At 34.4% G+C, this 24,543-nt stretch overlaps 1 protein-coding gene and 1 long non-coding RNA gene across 2 annotated transcripts; one reads left to right on the top strand and one right to left on the bottom strand.

Moving 5' to 3' along the window:
- The first annotated feature begins 1,067 nt into the window (after positions 1 to 1,067).
- Positions 1,068 to 1,441, top strand: LOC115982103. Its single transcript, XR_004089511.1, has 2 exons — positions 1,068 to 1,155; positions 1,369 to 1,441. It is a non-coding gene; the product is annotated as an uncharacterized LOC115982103 (long non-coding RNA).
- Positions 1,442 to 12,799: 11,358 nt separating this feature from the next.
- Positions 12,800 to 17,032, bottom strand: LOC115981797 (pentatricopeptide repeat-containing protein At4g19191, mitochondrial-like). Its single transcript, XM_031104154.1, has 2 exons — positions 16,864 to 17,032; positions 12,800 to 14,923 (listed from the first exon to the last, which is right to left on the bottom strand). The coding sequence occupies exon 2, from the start codon at positions 14,718 to 14,720 to the stop codon at positions 12,873 to 12,875; it is 1,848 nt and encodes a 615-aa protein (XP_030960014.1). The 5' UTR covers positions 14,721 to 14,923; positions 16,864 to 17,032; the 3' UTR covers positions 12,800 to 12,872.
- Between the last annotated feature and the right edge of the window lie 7,511 nt (positions 17,033 to 24,543).

A 24,543-nucleotide genomic window follows, 5' to 3' on the forward strand; every position in this document is an offset into this window, starting at 1 on the left:
AAGCGTAGGAAAACAGAAGTTACGGTTAGAAAAAAATAGTAAAGAAATATTAAAAATAATATTTTAATAAAAATAGAGTTTTAAGATGTAAGAGGTATTGTAAAATGGGATGGTATAAGTAATAAAGTGATTTTTTGAGATGGTATAATAGTATAGCATAGCATTCTTTGATGCTGTTGCTCTAATGTTTCACAAACCTTGGGTACCTCCACAAGCTTCAATGACCAAAAACCTTCAATTATAGTATTTATTATTTTATTTCACTTACACTAGGCTGTTTAGGCGGTTTACATTTCAACCGAGGCTTATTATCACTGCTATTATTATTATCTTATTTATATTTTAATTTTGCTACTCCTATCTCACTTAGTACTAAATTAATGTTTGTTTTAATAATGGGTTTTGTGACGTGTTAATGGGTCTAGTTTTCGATGTGTTTTGCAGGTGGAGAGAAGGATTGATTTGGTCTATGGAGGTGGGAGCGTGGGATTGATGGGTCTTGTTTCTCAGGCAGTTCATGATGGTGGGCGCCATGTTCTAGGGTTCATGATTGTAGTGTCAATACACCGGGACTTAAAGTTAGAAAGATTGAGATAGAAAGGTATTAGAAAGTATAAGAAGTTGGAACTTTTGGACACTACTATTTTATTTAATTGAAAAAATAATAGTAATGTTTATTACATTCTTTGTTTTTGTATTTATGCTAGGTGGAAGGAAGAGTGCGGCCAAATGTTTCCTGTAGTTGGGAGTGGTAGATTTATCCAGCGCCAGTAATCACTGAAGATGGTCAACCCATTCAAGATCCATTAGTGCTTTTATAACAAACCCAGACAAGGGACAGGCTTTACCTCCTGATGACAATGGTGGGGTAAATGTTAGAGGCAATGGTTTGGAAACAGTGAAGGATAAGAAAGCAATCCAGTGGATGCTGACTCTGCATCAAATAGGTTGGTGGTATTCTTTAATTAAATGCTCATGTCTTTTGTGTTAGGGCAAAATTTTTATTTACCTTTCTGCATAAGCTCGCATTCTTGTTTTCCATGCCTGTATGTTTTGTTCATTCTTGTTTTTTATTTATTTCTTATTTCCTATATGTGTGGTGTCTACACTCCAGGAAGAAGATTCCTTGCAGGCTGCTTTAACAAGAGTTATAGTGTAAGTTGTCTTGTTATGTGCTCTAATTGTCATATCTTTCTTTTGTGGGAAAAAAATATTAATGGATGGAATCTGCAATGGTTTTCTTCATCAATCCGAAAAAAAATGGTTTCTCTCCCTACCTATAAATGATATAATGGCATCATATGGTGCATTTAGATATGGTATGTTTAGTGGAATATTCCTAACGGAACCTTTCTTTTATTTTTGCAGTTTCACATCCACTCCAGACAAAGAATCAAACAAGTACTATCTTGGACCTGCACCATTGGAGGAAATGGCCAGGTAAAGTAATTAGTAATTAGTAATTCTTTGTTTCTCTCTCTAATTCTCTGTCTCTGTGTCTTTGTGTTTGGTTAATGCATTGAATGCATCTACTGGTTGGCACTTGGCACACGATATACATGATCATTTGAATGTACATTCTATTCTTTTGAGGTCAGGATATACAAATTTTTTTTTTTTTTTTTTTGAGAAGGAGGTCAGGATATACATGATCTTAGAACTGGTCAGCTATTTTAACATTTTGAAATTGCATTAGTATTACTAGCTAGTTTCCAAAAGAACCACTTAATATAATCACAGAGCCTAATGGTCAATGGAAACTAGCTTATTTGGTGTCATTTACTTTAGGCCGAGTTCCCATCAAATCTCTCCTAAGGCCCAAGAACTTAATAGCATTTTATGCACATTGGACTGTTCCTGGTCTGATAACTTTAGGCCTATATCTCAAATGGGGCCAAACTTGGGTTTGACCACCTCCATAGCTCATTGAAGATGGACTACTACCCAACTTTTAATGAATAAAACTAATCACTGGGGTTATTAATTCAAACAAATTCAAATGATTGTTCATCCATATTGTTAATAAATTTATTTCAACAATTTTGATCTACGAGTTAGTCTCAATGATATATACAAAAATGGAAGAAACCTATTTCCTGCGTTTTACTAAACTCATTTTTTGTCCCTAGGAAAAAAAATTAAATTTACAAAAAATCCAACTTAATATTTTACCTTTCTTTCTTTTTCATTGGATTTATCTTTTATTTACAAAAATCCAACTACTGGTCCTCCACATGTAAAATGTTTTTTAAGACTCTAGGAAAAAAAATTGGATAGTGACATTGGAATATATACATTAATTTTGATGTGGTGACTTGGGAATATTTAGGGAAATAGAAATATTTTTATATTTCATTCAATCTAGCTTATCTTCTAGTTAATTAATTAAATATTCATCATGGACCATCCAATATCCATTAGTTTTACAATGCCATTGCCTTAGGCCCTCATGTCCTTCTTATGTAAAAGTGTAAACCCTAGGGGAATGAATTTATATTTTAATTTGTAGCGCCCAGATAAGCCTACTATTCATAAAAAAAAAATGGATTATTTGCCTTTTAATTAGTAGTAACCCTCAAGTGTTAATATTATTTAACTTAGTAGTCCTCTTTTAAACTATCCATTTCGTAAATCTTAAATTGTCATGGATTTGAGTAGATATGATGCTTGCACCATAAAAGAGTGAAAAATATTGGATATGAATACCGTTTATTACATGCTTGAAATGTTATGAAATAATTTTTCAACATCTATGGCTAGGGACACATATCTAGTGGACTACTTTTAGTTTAAAGTGTCTACAAATCTAGCATGATCGTCTTCTTTACAATGCTCTCGTAAATGCTACTTGTTTAATCATAAAATTTGAATGGAAAAATAATGACAAACATGATTTACAAATTGGGGTCCATTTGCCAGTGGGTCTTGGTAATATGTTTCTCCATGCTCTCATGGCATTTTAAAGACATGAAATCATCAGAGATTAGGTCCAGGAAGCTCCTTAGATCCCTCTTTTTCTATTAGTAGGTAGAGAGAATTGTCCAAATAACCATTTTATTACATTGGGGTCCATTTTCCTTTAATATCTTTTCCATTGTATCTAAATAAATGGCATATCAGGAAAAAAATTATATATATATATATATATGCCTAACATCTGCCATGTAGGATGGATTAGATACTAATCAAGAAACTTGGCATGTCAAATTTTATAGTCCTCACCACAAATTTTATCTAAAGTGCACTGTGAGTTAATTGCAAGAGATATTACTATTTATGTACTTAGACGTCTGATGCTCGCTGCATCTTTTTTGTGTCAAATGGACTATAAACTTTTTCCCTCCATTTTGTTGCTGTATTGAACTACATATTCCTTAAAGATTGATAATTTTCCCGTATTCGTTAGAGATATTGATTTGTGATAGGTTTGAGAAAATTCTTGCTTGATATTTAGTTGAAATTCTGGCTTGTTATTTTTGTTGCATGCAACAAGCTGGAATTTTTTGTATGTGTGACAGGTTTGTAAAACATAAGCAAGTTTGTAAAACTCATCTGCCCAGAAAAAGGAAATAAAAAGGGGAAAAAAAAAAAAAAAAAAACCCTATAGCTAAATGCGGCTATAGACAAATTCCTAACAGGAATTCAGGAGTCTTAGGCCGCACTTAAAACGTGGCCTAAGGTTGTGATCTTGGGCCGCGTTTTAAACGCTGCTACAGATTTAACCTTAAGCCATGTTTAAAACACGGCTAAAAGATGTCTCAGAGGCCGTCACCAAAGGAGCTATGGCCGTACTTTTTAAACGTGGCCTAAGGGTCTGGTCTTAAACGCGGCCTAAGGGTCTGGTCTTAGGCCGCGTTTAAAAAGTGCGGCCATAGGACCGTTAGTCCTATAGTCATAGGTTTTAGGCCACATTAGAAAGCGCGGCCTAAAAAAACGCAGCTATAGGCTATAGCCACGTTTTTTTTGACATATAGCCGTGTTTTAAAAATGCAGCCATAGAGATTATTTTGAACAGCTTCCCACACATCATAAATTCATAATAGTCAACATCCCATCGATTGGAGTCTTCAAAGACTACGGCTGAGCATGGTGCATGATCATCCACCATGCTCAGCCATAGTCTTTTTGTATTCCCTGCCATTCATTCGGTACTAGTGTCAGCTTCGTCCATCCATGCACTTCTACTTCCCAATCCCGAGATAAGTAACAATTCTCGTATGCCCCTTGTAAAAGGTATACTTGATGGGCTTCATATGGCATTGAAGAAGAGAAGTAACCTTTGGGTTATGTCCCTGTGTATGATGCCCACAATAACTACAAAGCACGGTAAAAATCTTGAAAGTTGTCAATTGATAACAGATCAATGCTGAGAGTTTCCCTTATCCCCTCAATTTTCATCTCCTGAATATGATATTCATCTTTATCATCCCTCTGCTAATGATAATTTAGTCTAATTTATGCCCAAGACATGAATGGAATGAAGAGATTAGCTTCAAAGTCCCAATATATATAATTCAGTAGTTGAGGTGGAGAGATTTGAACCCTAGATGATATTGTTTATGCTATAATGTAGTATTTTATATGCTTTGATCACATAAAAGGTGCATCCAACGTAGGTTTTTAAAATAAATAAATAAATAAGTGATGGAATTCAGTGTGCATGCTAAGTGCAATGTGACTTATTAAAAGCCAAAAAAAAAAAATACTTATGTGTGTCAAAAGGAACTTTGGGGTTTTTTATTTTTTATTTTTGAAATGCAAATAATGGTAAAATATGAGGGAGAGAGAGAGAGAGAGAGTGATAAGGCTAGGACCCAAAAAATATACATATTTGCAAATATACAAAATAATAGTTTTAGTATTCATATTTTTGTGCTAGCCTCATCTTCTCCTCACTATATTAGAGTGTAGAAAAGGAAAATTTATGACCCACACAAATTGCCATGTCATACCATCAAGTCCATGTAATACGCTTAAAGCGGTCAATTACATACAAGATGTTACATGCTAATTAGTGTGTCCCACTATCAATATTCATAGGTCAATGGAAATATTCGGAGTGTCATTGAATAGAAACTATTAAAAATAAAATAAAATAACAGCAAATCACATGTCAACACATGTTGATATTTTAATTTAAAGTCACATAAGTAATCTAAATTAATGTTGCCATGTGTTATTTTAAATTAAGACATTTTGGCTATTCAAATGACACTGTGTGTCCCTTGGAGATCAAGACTTAAATCCCTCCATTTAAATTATGACACATGTCACCATTGGAGTCGTTCATGTACCATTAAACATTCTCAAGACTCCTATAAATAGAAGCTCTCATGAGTCTCATAGGAGCACATTCGAAAGTCTTGAAACTTTGTAGAATATTCGAAGAACATTCATCCCTCAAAGCCTTGAAGTTCTTTTGGAAACAAGCTCCAAAGGTCTGAGCCTCTAAGAATTTCAACTTTTGAAACACTATCAAATTAAGCTCCAAAACCCTAAAGAACTTCTACATCTAGATCTTCAAATACAAAGAACATTTGAAGAAATTTTTTTGAAGTCATCCTTTAAAGTCTTAGAGTTCTAATTGAATCAAGCTCCAAGCCCTCAAAAAACTACAAAAGACTCCAAATTAGTGAAACTCTACGAATTCAAGCCTCAAAGAACTTTCATTCCAAATCTTCAAAGACTATGAGCATTCTAAGAACACACAAAGACTATGAAGAACGGAAATTCTCTAATTAGTAATTGCACATCTAGAGATTCATTGCAATCTCATTCTAAAGTTCATTCAATCAACTTTTCAACCAAAGTAGAATATTTTGTGTTCGAATCAAGATTGCACTGGCACAATACTTGAAACATATACTTTTTCATGAAGATCAAATCAAATGATTATTATGTTGCAATATAATCTAGTTACAGAGAATTGTAACCACTCATTCAGCAATACAAAAATACATTTGTGAAACTATTTTTAATTGTTTGATTTCCAAACTTAAAATTTTGTATTTACATAAAGTTCACAAATATATAACATCATTAAACAAACGTGTAACTTCAAATTGGGATAAATGGAAAATTTTGACATAAAAAAAAAAAAAAACCCTCTTAGCACTAATTGTTCTAGTTTTCTTGAACCAATACAAGGAACTTCCAAAAATTTAACAAATACCACTTTTAGATTTTAATTTTTATGTTTTTGTTATGTTTTCTATGTTTTTAACGATGAAAGTGGGAGGTGGGTTACAGAAGACTAACAAATGTGAACTCACGGGTCTAACCACAAGTGGGTTTACTAAAATTTGCCTTTTATATTATATTATTTTAAGATAAAAATACTTATTGGTCCCTCTTAGTTTTGTTCCCTTACATTTTATAAGCGCACCGCCTTGCAATTGTAGGTTGCATGGTCCGCTTTCTCTTTTCTTTAGGAGCTATCACGTAGTTTAGGTCCAAGAACCAAAATGGAGGTCTATGTATCAAAAATTAGGTCTGGAGTTAAGGTACCTAAACCCACCTGACCTATGGGCCGGCCTTTACTAATGTCTATGCCACATTTAAGTAAGAAAATTATCAACTATGCCCAACATTCTAATAATGCAATAATTACACTAAAGAAAACACACAGTGCAAATATCTCATCACATCATGACATAAAAGGAAACAAATTCAAATAAAAGTGATTAACTTAAATCAAGTCAAATCAATTCTTAACAGCCTAATTAATTAGCAATAAAATCAGACAAATCAATTCATGCTTTAAAAGCAAGACATCCTATTCCAAACATGCCAAATATATTATGGAGAAGTCAATTAGAGCAAATCATGATTAGCAATTAAGAAATATCTTCTAACCTATTGAAGTCAAACAAAATAACTAAACATAAAATATATCAAAGAATCAAATTAAACAATTAAAGCAACAATTAAAACACATATTCAACATTTTATGGGTCAAGATGCGTACGCATGGAAGAGGCTACGTATGCAGGTTTGCAAGCTTGTGTACATACCTTTTTAACTATGCATGTGCATCTTGGTACAAAAACACAATTACAAAATTATATTCCACATTCGAATTAGCACATATTTAATATATAAAGTCATCCACTTATTGAGAATAAGATAAAACATGAAAATCAAAAGTAAGAAATCAAAATTTACTCCTAACCATGAGTTATATATATCTAAAATTTACTCAAGAGCCACAAAACACAAAATAAAGCATGTTAATCAATTCATATATCTAATTATGTTCATTCACCTCTCAGCTTATAATAAAATACAACACATCAAATTAAAAAAAGGGAGAAATCAAATAGTAATCTTAAACATGAATAGAATCCAAGGTTACATAAGAAAAATAAAACATAAACAAAGCAGATCACAAGTTCGAAGCATATAACCAGCCCCTCACTACCTACCAAAAAAAAAAATCGAATGAGATTCAAAGGGATTAAAGGATTCAATAGCACTTGGATATTCACAACTCAAAATAAAAGATGTTCTTGAAAAGCTCTTTTGAAAAATAATTTTTTTATGAAAATAAATCTTTGAGGTAGGTTTTACAGATTGAAAATTTGGATGTGAAGATTTTTCTTAAGAATACAAGATTATGATGGAGAACATAAGAAAATAATCTCTCTCTAATAGTATTTCATAAAGGTTTTGAAAAATTAATTAGTTTAAGGAATGAAAACTAGTTTCTGCACTAAGACCACTAGAGAGAGGTTTTAAAGAACTAAAAAACATGCATAGTGAAGAGAAGAAGGTTTTTAGAAGAGTGGTGGTAAAAAATACTCTCTCTCTCTAGCATCACTTGGATTGGAAGCATAAAGGTGTATTTATAGGTTGAAACTAGGGTTTTCAGAGTCTTTTCAAGGGTTCTAGAGGCGTCCTCCAAAGATTGGAGTGATTGGATAGCTAAATATGGAATTTTGTGACTTGGAAATCAAGCTAAGTACGCAGGTTGAAGCTTGTGTATGCAAGTTCACTTAGAACCTTACTTTCTTGATAGCACTGATGCCCCAAATTCAAACGGTCATAACTCACTCATTTTAAATCCAAATTATGCAAAATTTGTGTTCAAATTGAATCCCAAGATGTCTAATTTTCAATGCAATGTCACAAATTAAAATTTTATTTTATAGTTCAAAATTTATGGTCAAAATAGTGAGCAAATGTCATTTTTCAACATCATTTTCAAAGGCGATTTTAAGTGGTTTTGAGTTGTGATTACTTCCAAATTATCAAAATAACTTCAATTACCCTTGGTTGACATATGTTAAGCTCATAATTGGGGCTAGGGACTAAAGGTAATTAACAGTATAAAATGAGGTGTCTACACAATTTAAAACTTTCAATTTACATTCACCCATTCATCTCCTTCATATATTTTTGTTATATTCTTAACCCGTTTATATTAAAAACCAAAAAAAAAAAAAAAAAAAAAAAAACAACAACAACAATAGTGAATAGACACTCAAATTTTACTGCCTCCCCCAAATCAAGTAATGCCAAAACTTTATTCCTCCCTTCACTGTTCAATTAAACCACCTATAGACACATCTTTTTGTACCCATTTAATAAAGTTTAGTCATCAGTCCAAATGATGAGCTTTTCATGTCTACAAAAGGTAATTGAAGTTATTTTGATAGTTTAGAAGTAATCACAAAACAAAAGTGCTCAAATTACTTTGAAAACAATGCTAAAAAATGACCTTTACTCACTATTTTGACCATAACTTTTGATCCACAACGAAATTTTTAGTGATGTTTGTTTCATTGGAAAGTAAACACCATGGAATTCAATTTGAACATAAATTTTACCTAATTTGGATTTATATTGAGTAAGTTATGACTGTTTGAATTTGGGCCAACTAAGCAAACAAAATTAGGGTTTTTAAAGAGCATGTGTACACAAACTTATTTCCAAAACCTCATAACATCAATTTTTAGGGCCCAAAGCCTCTCTCTTTGATGGGCCCGGCCCCTAGACCCTTGGGAACATCTAAAACCCTCTAAATGAGTTTAAAAACTCTAGTTTTAATATATAAATACAACTTTATGCATCCAAACTCAAACGCTAGCTAGAGAGAGACTCTTTTTCACTAAAAATCATCCAAGAACACACTCATCTTTGAATCTTCTGCACTCACAGACACCAAGCACATTTTTGGTTCTTCAAAACCTCTCTTTATTACTCATTAGGGCAGAAACTATTGATCTTATTCTAAGACACGTTTTTTAAACATTCTTTCTAAAGCTTTATTTTGAGTTGTGATTACCTATAAACTATTGAATCCTTTGATTCCCTTGATTATCATTGAATCTTGTTGTGTAGGCACTAAGGGGCCGATTAAATATCAACCAAGTTGTGTTCCATAAGCAAGGTGAGTCTCTCTTCATGGCTCTTCCTTAATTTGGATTTTTATAACTTGTATTCTTGTTGTTCTTAATTGATTTATATGTTATACATGTTTAGAAATATGATTTGATTTGTTTGGTTTTGATTTGTTGTGTTTTACCATATTTTAATTGGAGAGTTGAATGATTGGATATATTGATAAGCATGTTTTGATGTGTTAAGTTTTGCTCTTGTTTTTTGTTAGATCCAATGAATGTTTAGTAATAGATTTTATTTTGTTTATCTTTGATATCTTTGTTGTTAACTTAGGTTGTTTAGTTTTGTATTAGAAGTATGCTCGGGTTGGTTAAATTGTTGTTTTGTTGTTGTTCTGAAATTGTGTTTTTTGGCGTGTATGTATGCGCGTGCTTCATAAACCAAACATCATACTATTACATTACGATAATGTGCATCACATTAAGGTCACATTAAAAACATAACACTGTCAAGCCTTGCCTTATTCAGGCTGTTTGGCATCTTACTCACAACTTTCATCTACACCTACTGTCCACCCACCTAAAATATACAGACCAAATTGACAAATAAAAGCAAGAGTAATTCTACGGATAAAAACAATTTGACAATCATTTTTACACCAGATGAGTTGGCAAGTTTTTACTGATTCTCACCTAAGTCTACCATCACTTTTAACTACCACAAACAATCTGCCACAACAATAAGTGTCAAATTTTTTGAATCTCTAGACTTTAAGTAAAAATCTAAACAGGATTAATATTTATTTTTGCCTTCATATTAGATATTGGATCATAAGCATTATACTTTGGAGATCATTTGGTTCACCGTGATGTGCTTATGATATACCATTAATATGATGCACATTACCTTAATGTCATGTACTCACGTTAAAGTGTTTGCCATAAGTAACGTAAGATCACCTCCATTTATAAAAGTGATTGTAAGGACTAAAATTGGATTGGTCCCAAGACAGGATTGGGCTCAAACCCAAGCGGCCCAAACAATAAATTTATAGAGCTTGGATGGAAGAATTAGATCTATTCTAGAAGAAAAACGATTAAATTTAGTAGTTTAAGACTGTTAGACACAAGTAAAATTAGAAAATCTGTCCTTGGAATAGCTCAAGGAGTTTGTATTATATTGTCTTGTTGAACAATAAAGTTATACAAGAGTCACAATCCTGTTCTTAAATAATCTTTTTACTTTTTCTCATCCTCTGCAGTTGGTTTTCTTCTATTCTTCTGTACTTGTCAATCCGATCCATCAATTGATGTACATTAGTAACAGGTTTACCAGTCAGAGATTTCCTCAAATCATGCTCGGCTGGAAGACCAGCCTTGAAAGTGCTAATGGCCACATCATCGTACTCTCCTTCTATTTCATTAAACATCTCCCAGTATCTATTCGAATATGCCTTCAGAGTCTCACCCTCCCGTATGGACATAGATAATAAAAATCCTAGAGGCCGAGGAACCCTGTTGCAAGTAATAAAACAAGCACCAAAAGCCCGGGTGAGTTTCTTGAAGGAGTCAATAAAGTTCGCCCTCAAATCGTTGAACCACCTCATCGCCACAGGGCCCAAGCTAGATGGGAAGACCTTACACATCAAGGCCTCATCTTTGGAGTAAATAGTCATCCTTTGACTGAAATGGCTGACGTGTTCTACCGGTTTGTCCGAACATTATAAATGGTGAATGTGGGTTGGTGAAATCGTCAAAGAAGTATCGCGTACTCTATGTTCCGTGTGAAGGGTGATTTAGAAACTTGACTAAGCACCTTGTCCATGGCATCGTTCCCCAAGCCTTTGCAAGGCGGGCTTTTGTACCTTCGTCTACGATGGTGCTCTTCTTCATAGGTAAAGGTCTCGCTAGGCGGAATTCTGGATCTCCGTCGGTAACAAGCAATATCTATCTCTTCAGAGGACGATTCGGAACTGGACGGTGAACGTCTTCACCGATCATGACGTAACTCTCTCTTCAACTCGTCGATTTCATGTTGCATGTCCCTGTCATTCTTTGAATGTGAAACATGACTCTTCCCTCGAGATTGACTTTTACTGGTATGAGTTGTGTGCACACTTCCCTCACGGCCCTCTCTCTGTTCGTGGCTCCTGCGTGGATTGCCATGCTGGGAACCCCTTGATTCTGCTTAATGTAGATTAACATCTATCTGATGTGGTTCTACTGTTGCTTGGTGTGGATCTGCCTCCTCCATCGTGAATGTTGTAACCGAATCTCCTTTAAACTAGATTAAGCTCTTCTCACAGACGGCGCCAATTGTAAGTACTGAAATTGGATTGGTCCCAAAACAGGATTGGGCTCAAACCCAAGCGGCCTAAACAATAAATTTGTAGAGCGTGGATGGAAGAACTAGATCTATTCTAGAAGAAAAACGATTAAATTTGGTAATTTAAGACTGTTAGACACAAGTAAGATTCGAAAATCTATCCTCAGAATAGCTCAAAGAGTTTGTATTATATTGTCTTGTTGAACAATAAAGTTATACAAGAGTCACAGTCCTGTTCTTAGATCATCCTTTTACTTTTTCTCATCCTCTCCCTCTTTAGTACATCTTTCCATGTTATATATTTCAGTCTTGGTATCGCCCCTACCATACATTTGTAGGTTAGATTCGGGGAACTCCTTTCTGTTCCATCTAACACTTCCCAGAACCATCAACTAGTAGCTGTAAAGCTACTTGATCACTGTTCAGACGTCACTTCCACATTAATGCAGTCAGAGAGTTGGTTAAAAGTCATTTAATGTGGAGATAGCAATTTTTTGAAGATATTTGTTGCCCTTCTCCTTTCTTATCCATTGTCCGACATCTAACTCTTAGTGATGATGTAACTCTAAAGTAAGTCCATGATAATATGACACTCGAATTGACCTCAGACACATGTTGCCGAGATGGTTTTTATCCTCGGACGCTTGTTGGACTTATCTCATATTATCTCTACTCCACTCTTCACTCCGGTCTCCTTATAATCTTATCTGGCCTCGTCGAATGGTCTAACGTCCTCAAATCGGGCCATAGGCCCAGTTAGTACTGCCTGAACAGTACTTCGTGATTAACTGACCCCCACAGTGATGTAATGAAGGTGACATAATATATTTTGTAATTTTAAATTACGGTAATATTAAAAAAATTAAATTAACCAAACACCGTAATGTGACATTAAAGTAATGTGCACCACATCAAAAGTTTTGATAAATACAATAGAAGGCAAGTTTCACCATTTGTTTTAAACTATTTTATGATCTATTATAATCTTTACTTTTTAATATAAAAAAGTTGGTCTTACACGATGTAAATTCTGACATGTACCTTAAAATTTTTTTTTATTCATTTACATTTACCATCAATTTTCTTATTCAATTTTGATTATATATTGAAATATTTTCTTTAGTTGCCAGAAAAGCTTCAATAAAATTGTGTATAAATATTATTGGAAAGGAAATTTTCAGGAGAGAGAAGGCTATATTATTCTTCTAGTCAACTTGAAAAGAATGTGGCTTCACTGCAATCATATCAGCTTCAGATGAAAGTTGCAATCTTGCTTTCTTCAAATGCAAATTTAAAGAATCCAACATCATATATATAAGCCTGCCTTCAGGATGATCTCTATGTTCAACTGTAAATATATGAGTCTTCCCTTTTACTTGAACGAGGCTTTGTCCAGGAGATTTTCTCACTTTGTTAGATTTCATCATTGTTCTTATTGCCGCAACCCCATCCCACCTTCCTTTTGATGCATATATGTTAGCCATCTCCGCATATGGAACCGCCACCTGGGGCTCCAATTCAAAGAGACGATGTGACACATATTCACCAATCTCTACATTACGGTGAACCTTGCAAGCACCAAGCAATGCACCCCATATGCCCGCATCAGGCTTGATAGGCATGAGGTGAATGAACTCCAGTGCTTCCTTTAGGTTTCCTCTTCGTCCAAGAAGATCTACCATACAGGAATAATGGTCTACTCCAGGATTTATATTATATTTTCTAGTCATCATACCAAAGTACTCCCACCCTTTCTCAAGCAAACCTCCATGACTACAAGCTTGAAGAGCAGCAAGAAATGTAATGTGATTTGGTTTCAATCCCAACTCCACCATTTGAGAGAAAAGGTTCAAAGCTTCTGTAAAATCTCCATTTAAAGCACAACCTGCAATCATAGTTGTCCAAGAGACAAGACTTCTCACAGGAATGGCATAGAAGAGATCTCGAGCATCATTTATACAACCACACTTTGCATACATGTCAATGAATGCATTGCAAATGATTAGATTATCTTTTAATCCATTTGAAATAGAATAGTTATCAATCCATTTTCCAAGCTCAAGTGCCCCTATTTGTCCACAACCTGAGATCAAAGAAAGCATGGTAACTAAATCTGGTATATCACCAGCGGCTTCCATGGCATTAAACAAGGTCAATGCCTCATTCATATCCCCTTTTTCAGCATAAATACTAATCATAACAGTCCATGAAACACAAGTTCTATCAGACATGCTGTCAAACAAAAATCTTGCAGAATCGACATCTCCACACTTGGAGTACATAGAGACAAGAGTATTGACCACACATATATAGAGATCACAACCCAATTTGATTCCATGAGAATGAATCAGCATACCTTGAAATAGTGCCTCCGGTTGCACACATGATGAAAGTAGACTAACAATGGTGCTTAAATCAGGTCTAAATCCTTCATGCAGCATGCATTTGTAATAATTAACAGCGCCAACGAAATTCGCAAAATTTGCACACCCTGCAATCATGGAGTTCCAGGAGACAACAGTCCTTGTAACTATGTCAATTTCATTAAATACCACCTCTGCCAACCCCAAGTCACCGCATTTGGCATACGCAGCAATCCAAGTGTTAGCAAGCAGAACATCAACATCTATGCCAATTTGAATTGCAAACGAATGAAGTGATTTCACCAATTTCAAACTCTTTGTATGCAAAACTGCCCGAGTTAACCCCATGACTGTAACCGAGTCAGGCTGAATCCCTGAAAACTTCATATCATGCAAAAGATGTGACACTCTATCAAGAAAACCCGATTGAGCAAACCCATGAAGTATTGCATTCCAAGAAGCCACATCCCTCATGGACATCCTCACAAACAAATTGTACGCATCATCTAACTGATTGCATTTGACATACATGTCAACCATTGCTGTCTGCACAAAGACATCGGACCAAAATGGAGATTTCATGACATGGCTGTGAATGATTTGGGAACATTTGAAATTGGAGACCTTGGTACACGCTTTTGCTAGAAAGGGGAATGTCCAATTGTTTGGTTCCATGCCATTTTGCTTCATTTAACGGAAGAGAGTGAGGGCTTTGTGAGCATAACCATGGTTCACAGCTTCTCTGATGCTGGAGTTCCATTGACTGATGGTTGAGAAATTCAAAAACTGGTTGAGAAAGGGAGTAACAGGATGTTTGACCATTTCTCATTGTTTTGGTGGTGCAGAAAGATTAATGTGGAACACAACTGTGATGATGCACTTTCTCTTGGACCCTGCTTACAGCCATATAATGATAGAATTAAAATGAATTCACATAGATAGAATTCCAATTAAAAGATTTGCAACTTCAATTCACCTGCTTGAAATAAATAGGAAATCAACAAAATTCAAATCAATTAATTACATTTCAACATCAAGGCTAACTTTATAAATATACCTTCTGATACTGAAATCAATATAGGTTTTTACAACATACTAATTTTGAAATACTATAATTTCATTGAAAAAAAAGGTCTGTTTGTGTTACTTTATTTATTTATTTATTTTTTTTTTTTGGGAAGGGGTGGGGGGGGGGTGGTTTATAGGTGCCCTAGTACTTTTACACAGCTTATTTTTTAAAACAAAAGAATATCTTCTTTGGAAGCCTAAGGTTAAGGCAAAGCCCAAGAACAGGTATCTGTAGTAGTAAATTAGGCTTTTCTATTTCATCTTATGTTTTATTTGGTTATTCTAGAGACAAGTATTTTTGTAATTCTGTAAATGTGTTGGGTATGGGCCATAGTTGTGGGCCTTGGATTTTATTGTATTCAAAAGTCTTATTTAGTTTATGAGACTTTATGTGTGGCCTTTGGCATGATTCAATTAAGGTAGTAGTCCTAATTTTATTAGAAGTTAAGAGTTACCATCTACATAAGTGTGTTATTACAGTCAAGCAAGGAGTGAATCAATAAAATTTGAGTGTTTTTTAGTATTGACGCATGTAACCTCTCTCTCTCTAATGTAAAACCTGGACACACAACCACCCCCCCCCCAAAAACCTTAACCCACCACAAGCACATACAGACAACTCCCCAATTTGTTCTACATCAATTTGATACTAGATCCAAAATCATACTACAAGTTCTCTGCTGAAATTTTTTTCCCACCAACTACTCAACAAATTTCTCATCCAAGATAATAGTAACTCAAAGAATTGGATTCCAGAATTAAGCCTTTTGCTAAGACTATTAAGCTACAAAGAAGTCTTTGAATAAGTTGAACAAGAAGGTGAATTCAATAAAATACTCAAAGAATTATCCACTATGAAACAAAGTTTGGATAGGCTGTCAGCCATTGTTCTCGATAAAATTTCTGTTGAAACCACCATTGATCAAGACCCTAAATCATTAAAATAATGTTCAGGTTCTGCCCATATGTTTCCCTCAAGCTCAATGTCTTTTTCTTCCTTAAATTCCTATGGACCAAGCACTAGCCAGGTGCCCCCACAGCAAACAAAATCCAATGTTGGGTTCACACATTAAGATGCTGGCTTTATGAAAAGAATCAGCCTTATCATCCACCATTACTCTGGTCTCAAGAAGAAGATTGGTTGATATGGATAGGGATATTAAATTAGAAGTTAGTGATATATATATTTTCCATTAGAACAACTGGTGAACTTTGTCACAAGTCACAACACTCTACGATGCATAATCAGTGACTGGAAGATAGACTGGTGTGAAAACTGTGACCCAAGAGGACCCAGAGTATTTGGATCCCCAAAAGTGAATCTCATGGTGAATATTTAACTATGGATACATTCCCTTCACTGAGGGACTTATCTTGGAGTGACCACTTACTTTTACAAATGATAAAATTTAAGAAAAATTCTTAAAAACTATATTAATCCACAAAAATCACAAAGATAGCTAACAAAGTTTAGCGACATCAAATGAAGCTAGAACAAGGACGCTGATAATACGCCTCATCTCATCCAACCAAAAATCTTCTTCTCTCATTATCTGTAGACTTAGCAAGGACAACATTTAGACATCAATTATGCAAAGAGAGTTGTTCCTTTTAGAAAGCAAAGTGTTCTTCTTCTTTATAAAGTATCACCGCCATACAGCGGAAGAGAGAAATAAGTTTCTCATGATCAAGCAATCGGCAAACAACATTAGATATGTCGAAAAGAGACCAAATTAAAAATAAACAGAGAGAGATAGAATTTTACTTGTTCGGACTTGTATGTAACCACACGGCAGAGCAGCGACAAGAACGTGGCGGCCAACACCAGTGCTGTAGTGTGGGTGAGTCACTTCAGAGCTGTTGCCCGTGGCTTCCTTGTTGAAGGAAGAGACAGAGAGATGAGGGGCTTTGTGTGAGGAAAAGGACCAAGGAGGGTTTAGACTGTAAGAGAGACATGGAAAATGTTTTACTGGTGTTTTAACTTTTAATGGTCAAACAAAAAAAAAACAAAAAAACAAAATTGAAAAAATATTGTAATTTTTTATAATTTAAAAAAAATATATATATTGCATATATAAACTTTTTTATAAAAAATTTTATAATTTGTTGACGTAGTAAGTGATTTTTTTTATTTATAAATGTAGTGAGTGATTATTGGTAAATAAAAAAGTGATATTATTAGTGAGCCCAAATAAGAATTAATAAGAAGTTTAAAAAGTAAAAAAGTTATATTAGTAATATGTTCATATAAGACCTAGGAGTTTGTGTGATTTGAGTCTTTCTTATTTGTATGAACTTGAATTCTGAATTAAGATAACTACATATTGTGATTACATTGCTTGTTCCCTTATTTTTCTTAGTTGAATATTTTGTACTTTTGAAGTCCTATTAATTTAGGCAATGGCAGAGCCCATCAATTTGGTGCGAAGTCTTGTCTTGCAAGTAGTTCTTTTCAAGATAGTTTGTATTCTCACAAACAAATTGGCGACCGCAGTGGGAGTACATGCCACTCCTTATAAGAAAAATGAGGAATAATAGCAATGAGAATAATTCTGGTTCTTCTAATTTTGTAGAACCAAGTCTAGTTTCACGACCTATTACAGAGCATGGTGAATCTGGACATAATGGATTACATTCAGATTTAAATCCAAATTTTTTAGAGGTAATCCTATGACAATTTAATCAAATGAAAGATGATGTAGTTGCACGTTTTGACTACATGAGTGATGAGATGAAACTATTTAAAGAAAACCAACATTTGGTTCATCGAATCATTGTTGCAATTGGCAAAGATAAACCCTTAAATGAGCCAAACGTGGGAGCAAATAATGACTTTGTTGTTGGACTGGGTTCAGGAATGAATAATAATCCTTTATTGGAGAATTTCCAAAATATGGAAATTCCTTTAGGATTAGGAAACACCCCTTTTACTGAGAATTCCCCAAGAATGGAGAGTATCCTTCATCAAGGTTTTCAGATCCGGACCATTCATTGAACGGTTAAAAGGAGAGGTTCAAGGTTTTTGAAGTCGAACCGGGGTCGAACCGTGATGATGTCATAATTAATTAAAGCCTAAATATAGATATTGAATTTATAAAACTAGCAAAATTGATAATATATCTATATATGTGAGGGAAATTTAATGATTTTCAAGCATATATTTAATAATTAAATAAGAAAGTTAATAAAATAAAATAATAACCATGAAAACATTAAAATTTATGATTAATTTTGGAAGTAAAGTTGAATATCTTTGAAGGATTTTAATTATAATTTTTTTTATTCCTTATAAGAGATGGATAATTTAATTAAGTAGAATAAAATTGTAAAAAAAAAAAAAAAATTGCTAAGGGGTTGGACCGCACGGTTCTCACCGGTTCGTACGGTCCAACCCCAGTTTTAGCGGTTCACGGAATTAACAAAAAATCTGGTTCTTTATGCTTAAAAAATCAATTTTCATCCTGATTCCCGGTTTTTACGATCCGACCTCCCGGTCCGGTCCGGTTCTGAAAACTATGTCCTTCATTTGATTAACCCACCAAGAATAGAAAATGTTCTTCATATTGAAAATTCTCACAGAAATGAGAATAATGATCATGTGACTATGAATGTTCCAATAAAAACAGAAAATGCTCTTCGTGGAAATAACCATCGCACGAGAAACAATCATCGCAATGGAGTTCCTCAAAGGAATACTAATAACCCAGGAGTAGAAATCCCTTAAGGTGACATTGATTTCCCTAGGAATGAGGGAAACCCATAATTATTTATAGATAATGGGTTTGACAATGGTCAAGAGAATGAACTTGGGCATGAAATGGCTCAATTTCAGCAATATCCAAGAAGGGATAATGCTAATAGAAACAGAGCAAATCCTAGATTTGCACAGCGAAGGTAGAGGGCTAAAAACAATAGAATGGCCTTGGAAAGAAATAATCAGCATAATGATCGATTTGAAATCAAACAAAATAATTTAGAACGAAATCAAGTAGAGGCGCATAATTATAATGGTCATAATGATGAAGTCCACAATAGAATGGACCAAATCTTAGAAATCTTGGAACACACACATGGTCCAGTATTTCAAAGACATAGGCCAATTTATAGGAAGCCATATCCAGAGTGGATTGATAGAGAACCATATCCAAGAGGGTTTAGAATCCCAGAATTTTCTACATTTTTCTGGAGAAGATGACAAGACTATACTGGAACATGTGTCCAGATTCACAATACAGTGCGGAGAGGTCTCAAACAATGAAAATTGTAAAATGAAGTTATTCCCAAGCTCTTTGACTGGACAAGCATTTGCTTGGTATTCATCTTTACCTCCTAATTCTCTAAATCCATGGGCTGAATTAGAGGACAAATTCCAAACACATTTCTCTCGCACAAATTTGAGAGTGTCAATTGCTAATTTGGCAAGATTAAGACAAAGGCCAAATGAAACTGTAGAGCAGTTCATTATGCAGTTTTAAAGAGCCCGCATGCGTTGTCAAATTGTTCTCCCAGAGAGAGAATATGTCAAGTTCGCTGTAGATGGTTTAGATTTCGAATTTAGAAAAAAATTCGAAGGGGTGACATTCTTTGATCTATATGAATTGTCTGATAGGGCTTCTAGGTACGATAGTCTCATTAAAGAAGAAAGAAACAAGAATAATTCTACATATGGGACTTATTTTCATGACCCTAACTATGAAGTAGACATTGCAGAATTTATAGGTCATAATCCCCAAGTATGTGATGTACTAGATAAGAAAAACATTAGGCTAAGTTAGCGTATAAACTTTCAGCACCTATAAGAGATTACTCATTTGACATAGAGAAGTCTAATGAAATCTTTGATTGGTAGTTAGAAGCCAAGTTGATAAATTTGGTAGGCAGACACAAAATACCAGCCAAGGCAGAAACATGTGGTAGGGATTACTGTATATGGCATAATGCATTTACACATCAAACAAAAGATTGTGTAACCTTTTGGAATGTTATTCAAGATAAAATTGAAAGAGGAATCTTGAAATTCCCTGAAAAGCCTAAAGAGCAAATGAAAGCAGATATTGATCCCTTTTCGCCTTTGCATGATTTAAATATGATTTCAGCTGATTTTGAATCTTTGATTAGTAGTTTCAAAAATGATGAGAACTCAAAATGTAATGTATATCAATGTGTTAATGTGCAAGGTAAACAATCATTGCACCTCACTCCAGGGATGAAGAGACTGAAAATCAATGAAGGATCTTTCCATAAGAGTAAATAAATATGGCTCACATGGTAAAGAAAACTTCTTTCAGGACAACCAAGGCCTACAACTTATAAAGAAGCATTACAAAAGCATAATTCTTTTTCAGATGATCAAGTTTTTGATTCTGATGAAGGTGATTGCTTGTGTGAGCGGTGTAGTCGCATAATGGTGCAAGTTTTTGGAAAAGTGGCTGTTGGGATAAAATCTCCTCTAAGCGATACTGATTTTGGGCCAATTGTTGAACCTAAAAAAGTTGAATCAGTGTTTTCAAGAGTAGAAAAGCCAAAACAACTTCGCACCTTCAAACCTCCAATAGGGGAGCCAAATAAATGGTACTCCATGGAATTTGTTAGTGTTAAACCACCATAAAAGCGTCATTTTAAATATGGATATGACCCATATTTCCCACAAATGACAAGAACACAAAGGAAACGCTGGCTTAGATAGCAAATGTATAAGTCTCAAGAGCCAATACAAACTCCTGAAATTTCTAATGATGCACCACTTAACAAGGCAAAGGAAATTAAAGTTGAAATACAGCAAAAAGGAGGCATATTAACTCCTAAATATGTGAAGACATCACCAAGTGCTATTCGGTTGATAGGAAATGAAAAGAGTATGCAAAGAACCAAAAGTGACAATAATATGCAACAAAGAATGTTTGAATCAAAGCAACTTGTACAAAGTGAAATGGTTCAGGATATACCTAAAAAAGAGAACCAAGAACTAGTGCAACAAGATCACAAGAAATTAGAGAGATGCACAAGTGATTTGCAGTCTAATCGAATGGATGATAACACAGTCACTGTATACATTGCAAGCAGGCCACAAAACGAAATAAAAGGAAAAGAAATATCGAAAGAAAAAGTGATGCAAGAGGACAGATTGGCTGAATCAGAAACTGAAGAAAAAAGCGAAGGTATAATCAATTCAATCATTCCATTCTAGGAGATTAAAGGAAATGAGTTTTTGGAGGAACTTGGAGATGCAGATATGATGGAAGGCCTCAAGGATATTGAAGGCTAGGATGATTTGGAAGCATTCAATGAGTTTGGAGAGGAACTCGAATTGGAACAAAAAAAAATCCAATAATATGGAATGTAATGTGATCACATTGCCAATAGAGTTTATGGCAAAACAGAACATTACCAAAGATGGAGAGCATAATTCTAAAAGCTCAAATGCTCAAGGGGCATGTCATATCCTATTAACAAATGAAGAGATGGAGAATTTAGAACCTAAAGCAGAGGCAAAGCTGGAATTCCCACCAAGTAAAATTATGTAAAATTATCTTTGAGAAATCATCTAAAAGAATGTCACAGCATTTAAAGCCTTTATTCATTAAAGTTCACATGGATGGAATACCTATTAATAGAGTTTTAGTAGATAATGGTGCTACAATTAATATTTTGCCTTGGGGAATGTTGAAAAAAAAACAATAAAATAGAGGCAGATTTAATTCAATAAGATGTTTTAGTTAGTGGTTTTGTTGGCGAATCTACTAAGACTAGAGGTATTATACCTATAAAATTAAAGGTAGGGAATAAAATTACAAATGTTGCCTTCTTTGTTGTTCATACTAAGGCAGTTTATAATGCTTTGCTAGGAAGGGAATGGATACATTCAAATTGGGTGATACCTTCCTTCCTACATCAATCTCTAATGTTTTGGAATGATGATAATTATGTTGAGATAGTGAAGGCTGATAATAGGCCATTTGAAGCATGCAATAATACAATTGATGCTCAATTATATAACAAAAATGTTGGAATTTTGAAACTGACAGGATTTGATTGCAAAGGCAAGCCAACAAGAGTGGAAATGGCTAGAGAACAACCTTGTTCTGTTGGAGAAGATATTACTGACCAAGAAATTGGCAAGGAATGGTTTGACAACAACATCGTAGAGCCATAAATGCCAAATATAGTTGAGGAACCTGTTAGTGATGAGTAGTCCACTTACTCCAAGGAAATTAAGGGCCATTAAACTAGCTGAAGACAAAATAATAAGTTACACTATTGAGAATAAAATAGAACAAACCACAAAGTATGTTCTTGGCAGAACATGTATTGGAAGAAGAAAGAGATATTGGAAACCAAGTTAAAATTGGTTTAAATTTTCTAAGTAAAGCTCCTATCCAAATGGATGACTTGAAAGTAGAAGTTCAAGACCCTTTGATAGAAGTGACTCTTGGAACTGAAGAAGAAAAGAAAGTAACATATATTAGCAGTCACCTTACACAAGAACAATTCAATGAAGTGTTGGCTGTGGTGAAGAGGTTTAAGGATTGCTTTGCATAGGGTTGCACTGAATTGCCAGGTTTGGACAAAACACTAGTAGAGCATAGACTTCCAATCAAGAAAGAGCACATTCCACACCAGCAACCTCCTCGTAGGATAGCAAATGAGGTTATTTTGAAAGTGAAAGAAAAAATCGAAAGACTATTGCAAGCAAGATTCATAAGGCCAACCAGGTATGTAGAATGGCTTTCTAATATAGTTCCAGTTCTTAAGAAAAATGGCAAATTACGTGTATGCATAGATTTTAGGAACTTAAATACAACAACACCCAAAGATGAGTATCATATGCCAATTGTAGATGTATTGGTAGATGGAGTGGCAGGACACAAACTATTGTCTTTTATGGATGGGCATTCAGGTTATAACCAAATCTTCATTGTAGAAGAGGATGTCCACAAAACTGCCTTCAGATGTCCAGGTTCTATTGGAACATTTGAATGGGTAGTAATGCCATTTGGCTTAAAAAATGCTGGTGCGACTTATCAGCGAGCCATGAATTTAATTTTCAATGATATAATTGGAAAGTTTATGGAAGTTTATATAGATGATGTGGTGGTTAAATCTCAAGACTTTAATAGCCATCTAAAAAACTTAGAGAAAGCCTTTTTGAGGATGAGGAAACATAAATTAAAAATGAGTCCTCTTAAATGTGCCTTTGGGGTGCAAGCAAGAAATTTTATGGGTTTTCTAGTGCATAATAGAGGAATTGAGACAGACCAAAACAAGGCCAAGGCAATCATGCAAGCTAAACCTCGTTCCAATAAAAAAGAATTACAAAGGTTCTTGGGCCAACTTAATTTTTTAAGAAGGTTTATTTCTAATGTTGCAGGTAAAACCAAAGTGTTTTCCCCTTTATTAAGGTTGAAAGACCGTGAAGATTTTACTTGGAATGAAGAGCACTAGTTGGCCTTTGACAAAATTAAAAGATATTTGTCCACATCACCAGTGTTGATTCCTCCAAGAAGTGGGAAACCTTTAAAGTTATATATATCCACAACCCAAGATTCTATTGGAAGTTTGCTGGCTTAGGACAATGATAAGGGCCTTGAACAAGCTGTTTTTATTTATTTATTTATTTAAGTAGATTATTAAAATAAGCATAATTAAATTATTCAATGATAGAAAAACTATGTTTGGTTTTGTATTTTACTGCTACTAAGCTAAGACATTATATGCTTTCTCATGTAAATTATATTATCGCACAGACAAAATGCTATCTAGACCTATTTTGCGTGGTAGAATGGGTAAATGGAGTTTAGCTTTAGTGGAATTTCATTTAGTTTATGTACCACAGAAAGCAATAAAAGGTCAAGCCTTAGCTGATTTTTTGGCAGATCATCCATGCGATGAAGTTACAGATATAAATGAAACTATGTTTGTTGCTTTAGCCCCTTGGAAATTAAATTTTGATGGTTCACGTACCATATATGGGGCAGGTGTTGGTGTGATTTAGAATCTCCAATCGGGATTAAAACCCAAATGGCCTTTAAGTTAGAAGGAAATTATTCTAACAATCAAATTGAGTATGAGTCTCTGATCATTGGGTTAGAGATATTATTGGAAATGGGAATAAAAAGTGTAGAGGTTTATGGAGATTCGCAATTAGTAATTAGGCAACTCACTGGTGATTATAAATGTTACAGCTAGTCCATTGCACCTTACTTTGTGGCTGCAAGACAGCTGCTAGAACAGTTTAGCAATGCTAAGTTAAACCATGTCCCTAGAAGTAAGAACGAGGAAGTCAATCGCATGGCACAGAATGCTTCTGGACATAAAGAGACCAATCAAGTTGCACTAAGTCCCCCATTTTTAAGTAAGAGCCTAAGAGGATACTCCCATTAGTTATTGATAGGGAATTAGGGACCCAAGTTTTTCATCTTGATACCCAAGTTAATGATTGGAGAAA

The sequence above is a fragment of the Quercus lobata genome, chromosome 3, assembly GCF_001633185.2.
Source record: "Quercus lobata isolate SW786 chromosome 3, ValleyOak3.0 Primary Assembly, whole genome shotgun sequence".
Taxonomy (NCBI): Eukaryota; Viridiplantae; Streptophyta; class Magnoliopsida; order Fagales; family Fagaceae; genus Quercus; species Quercus lobata.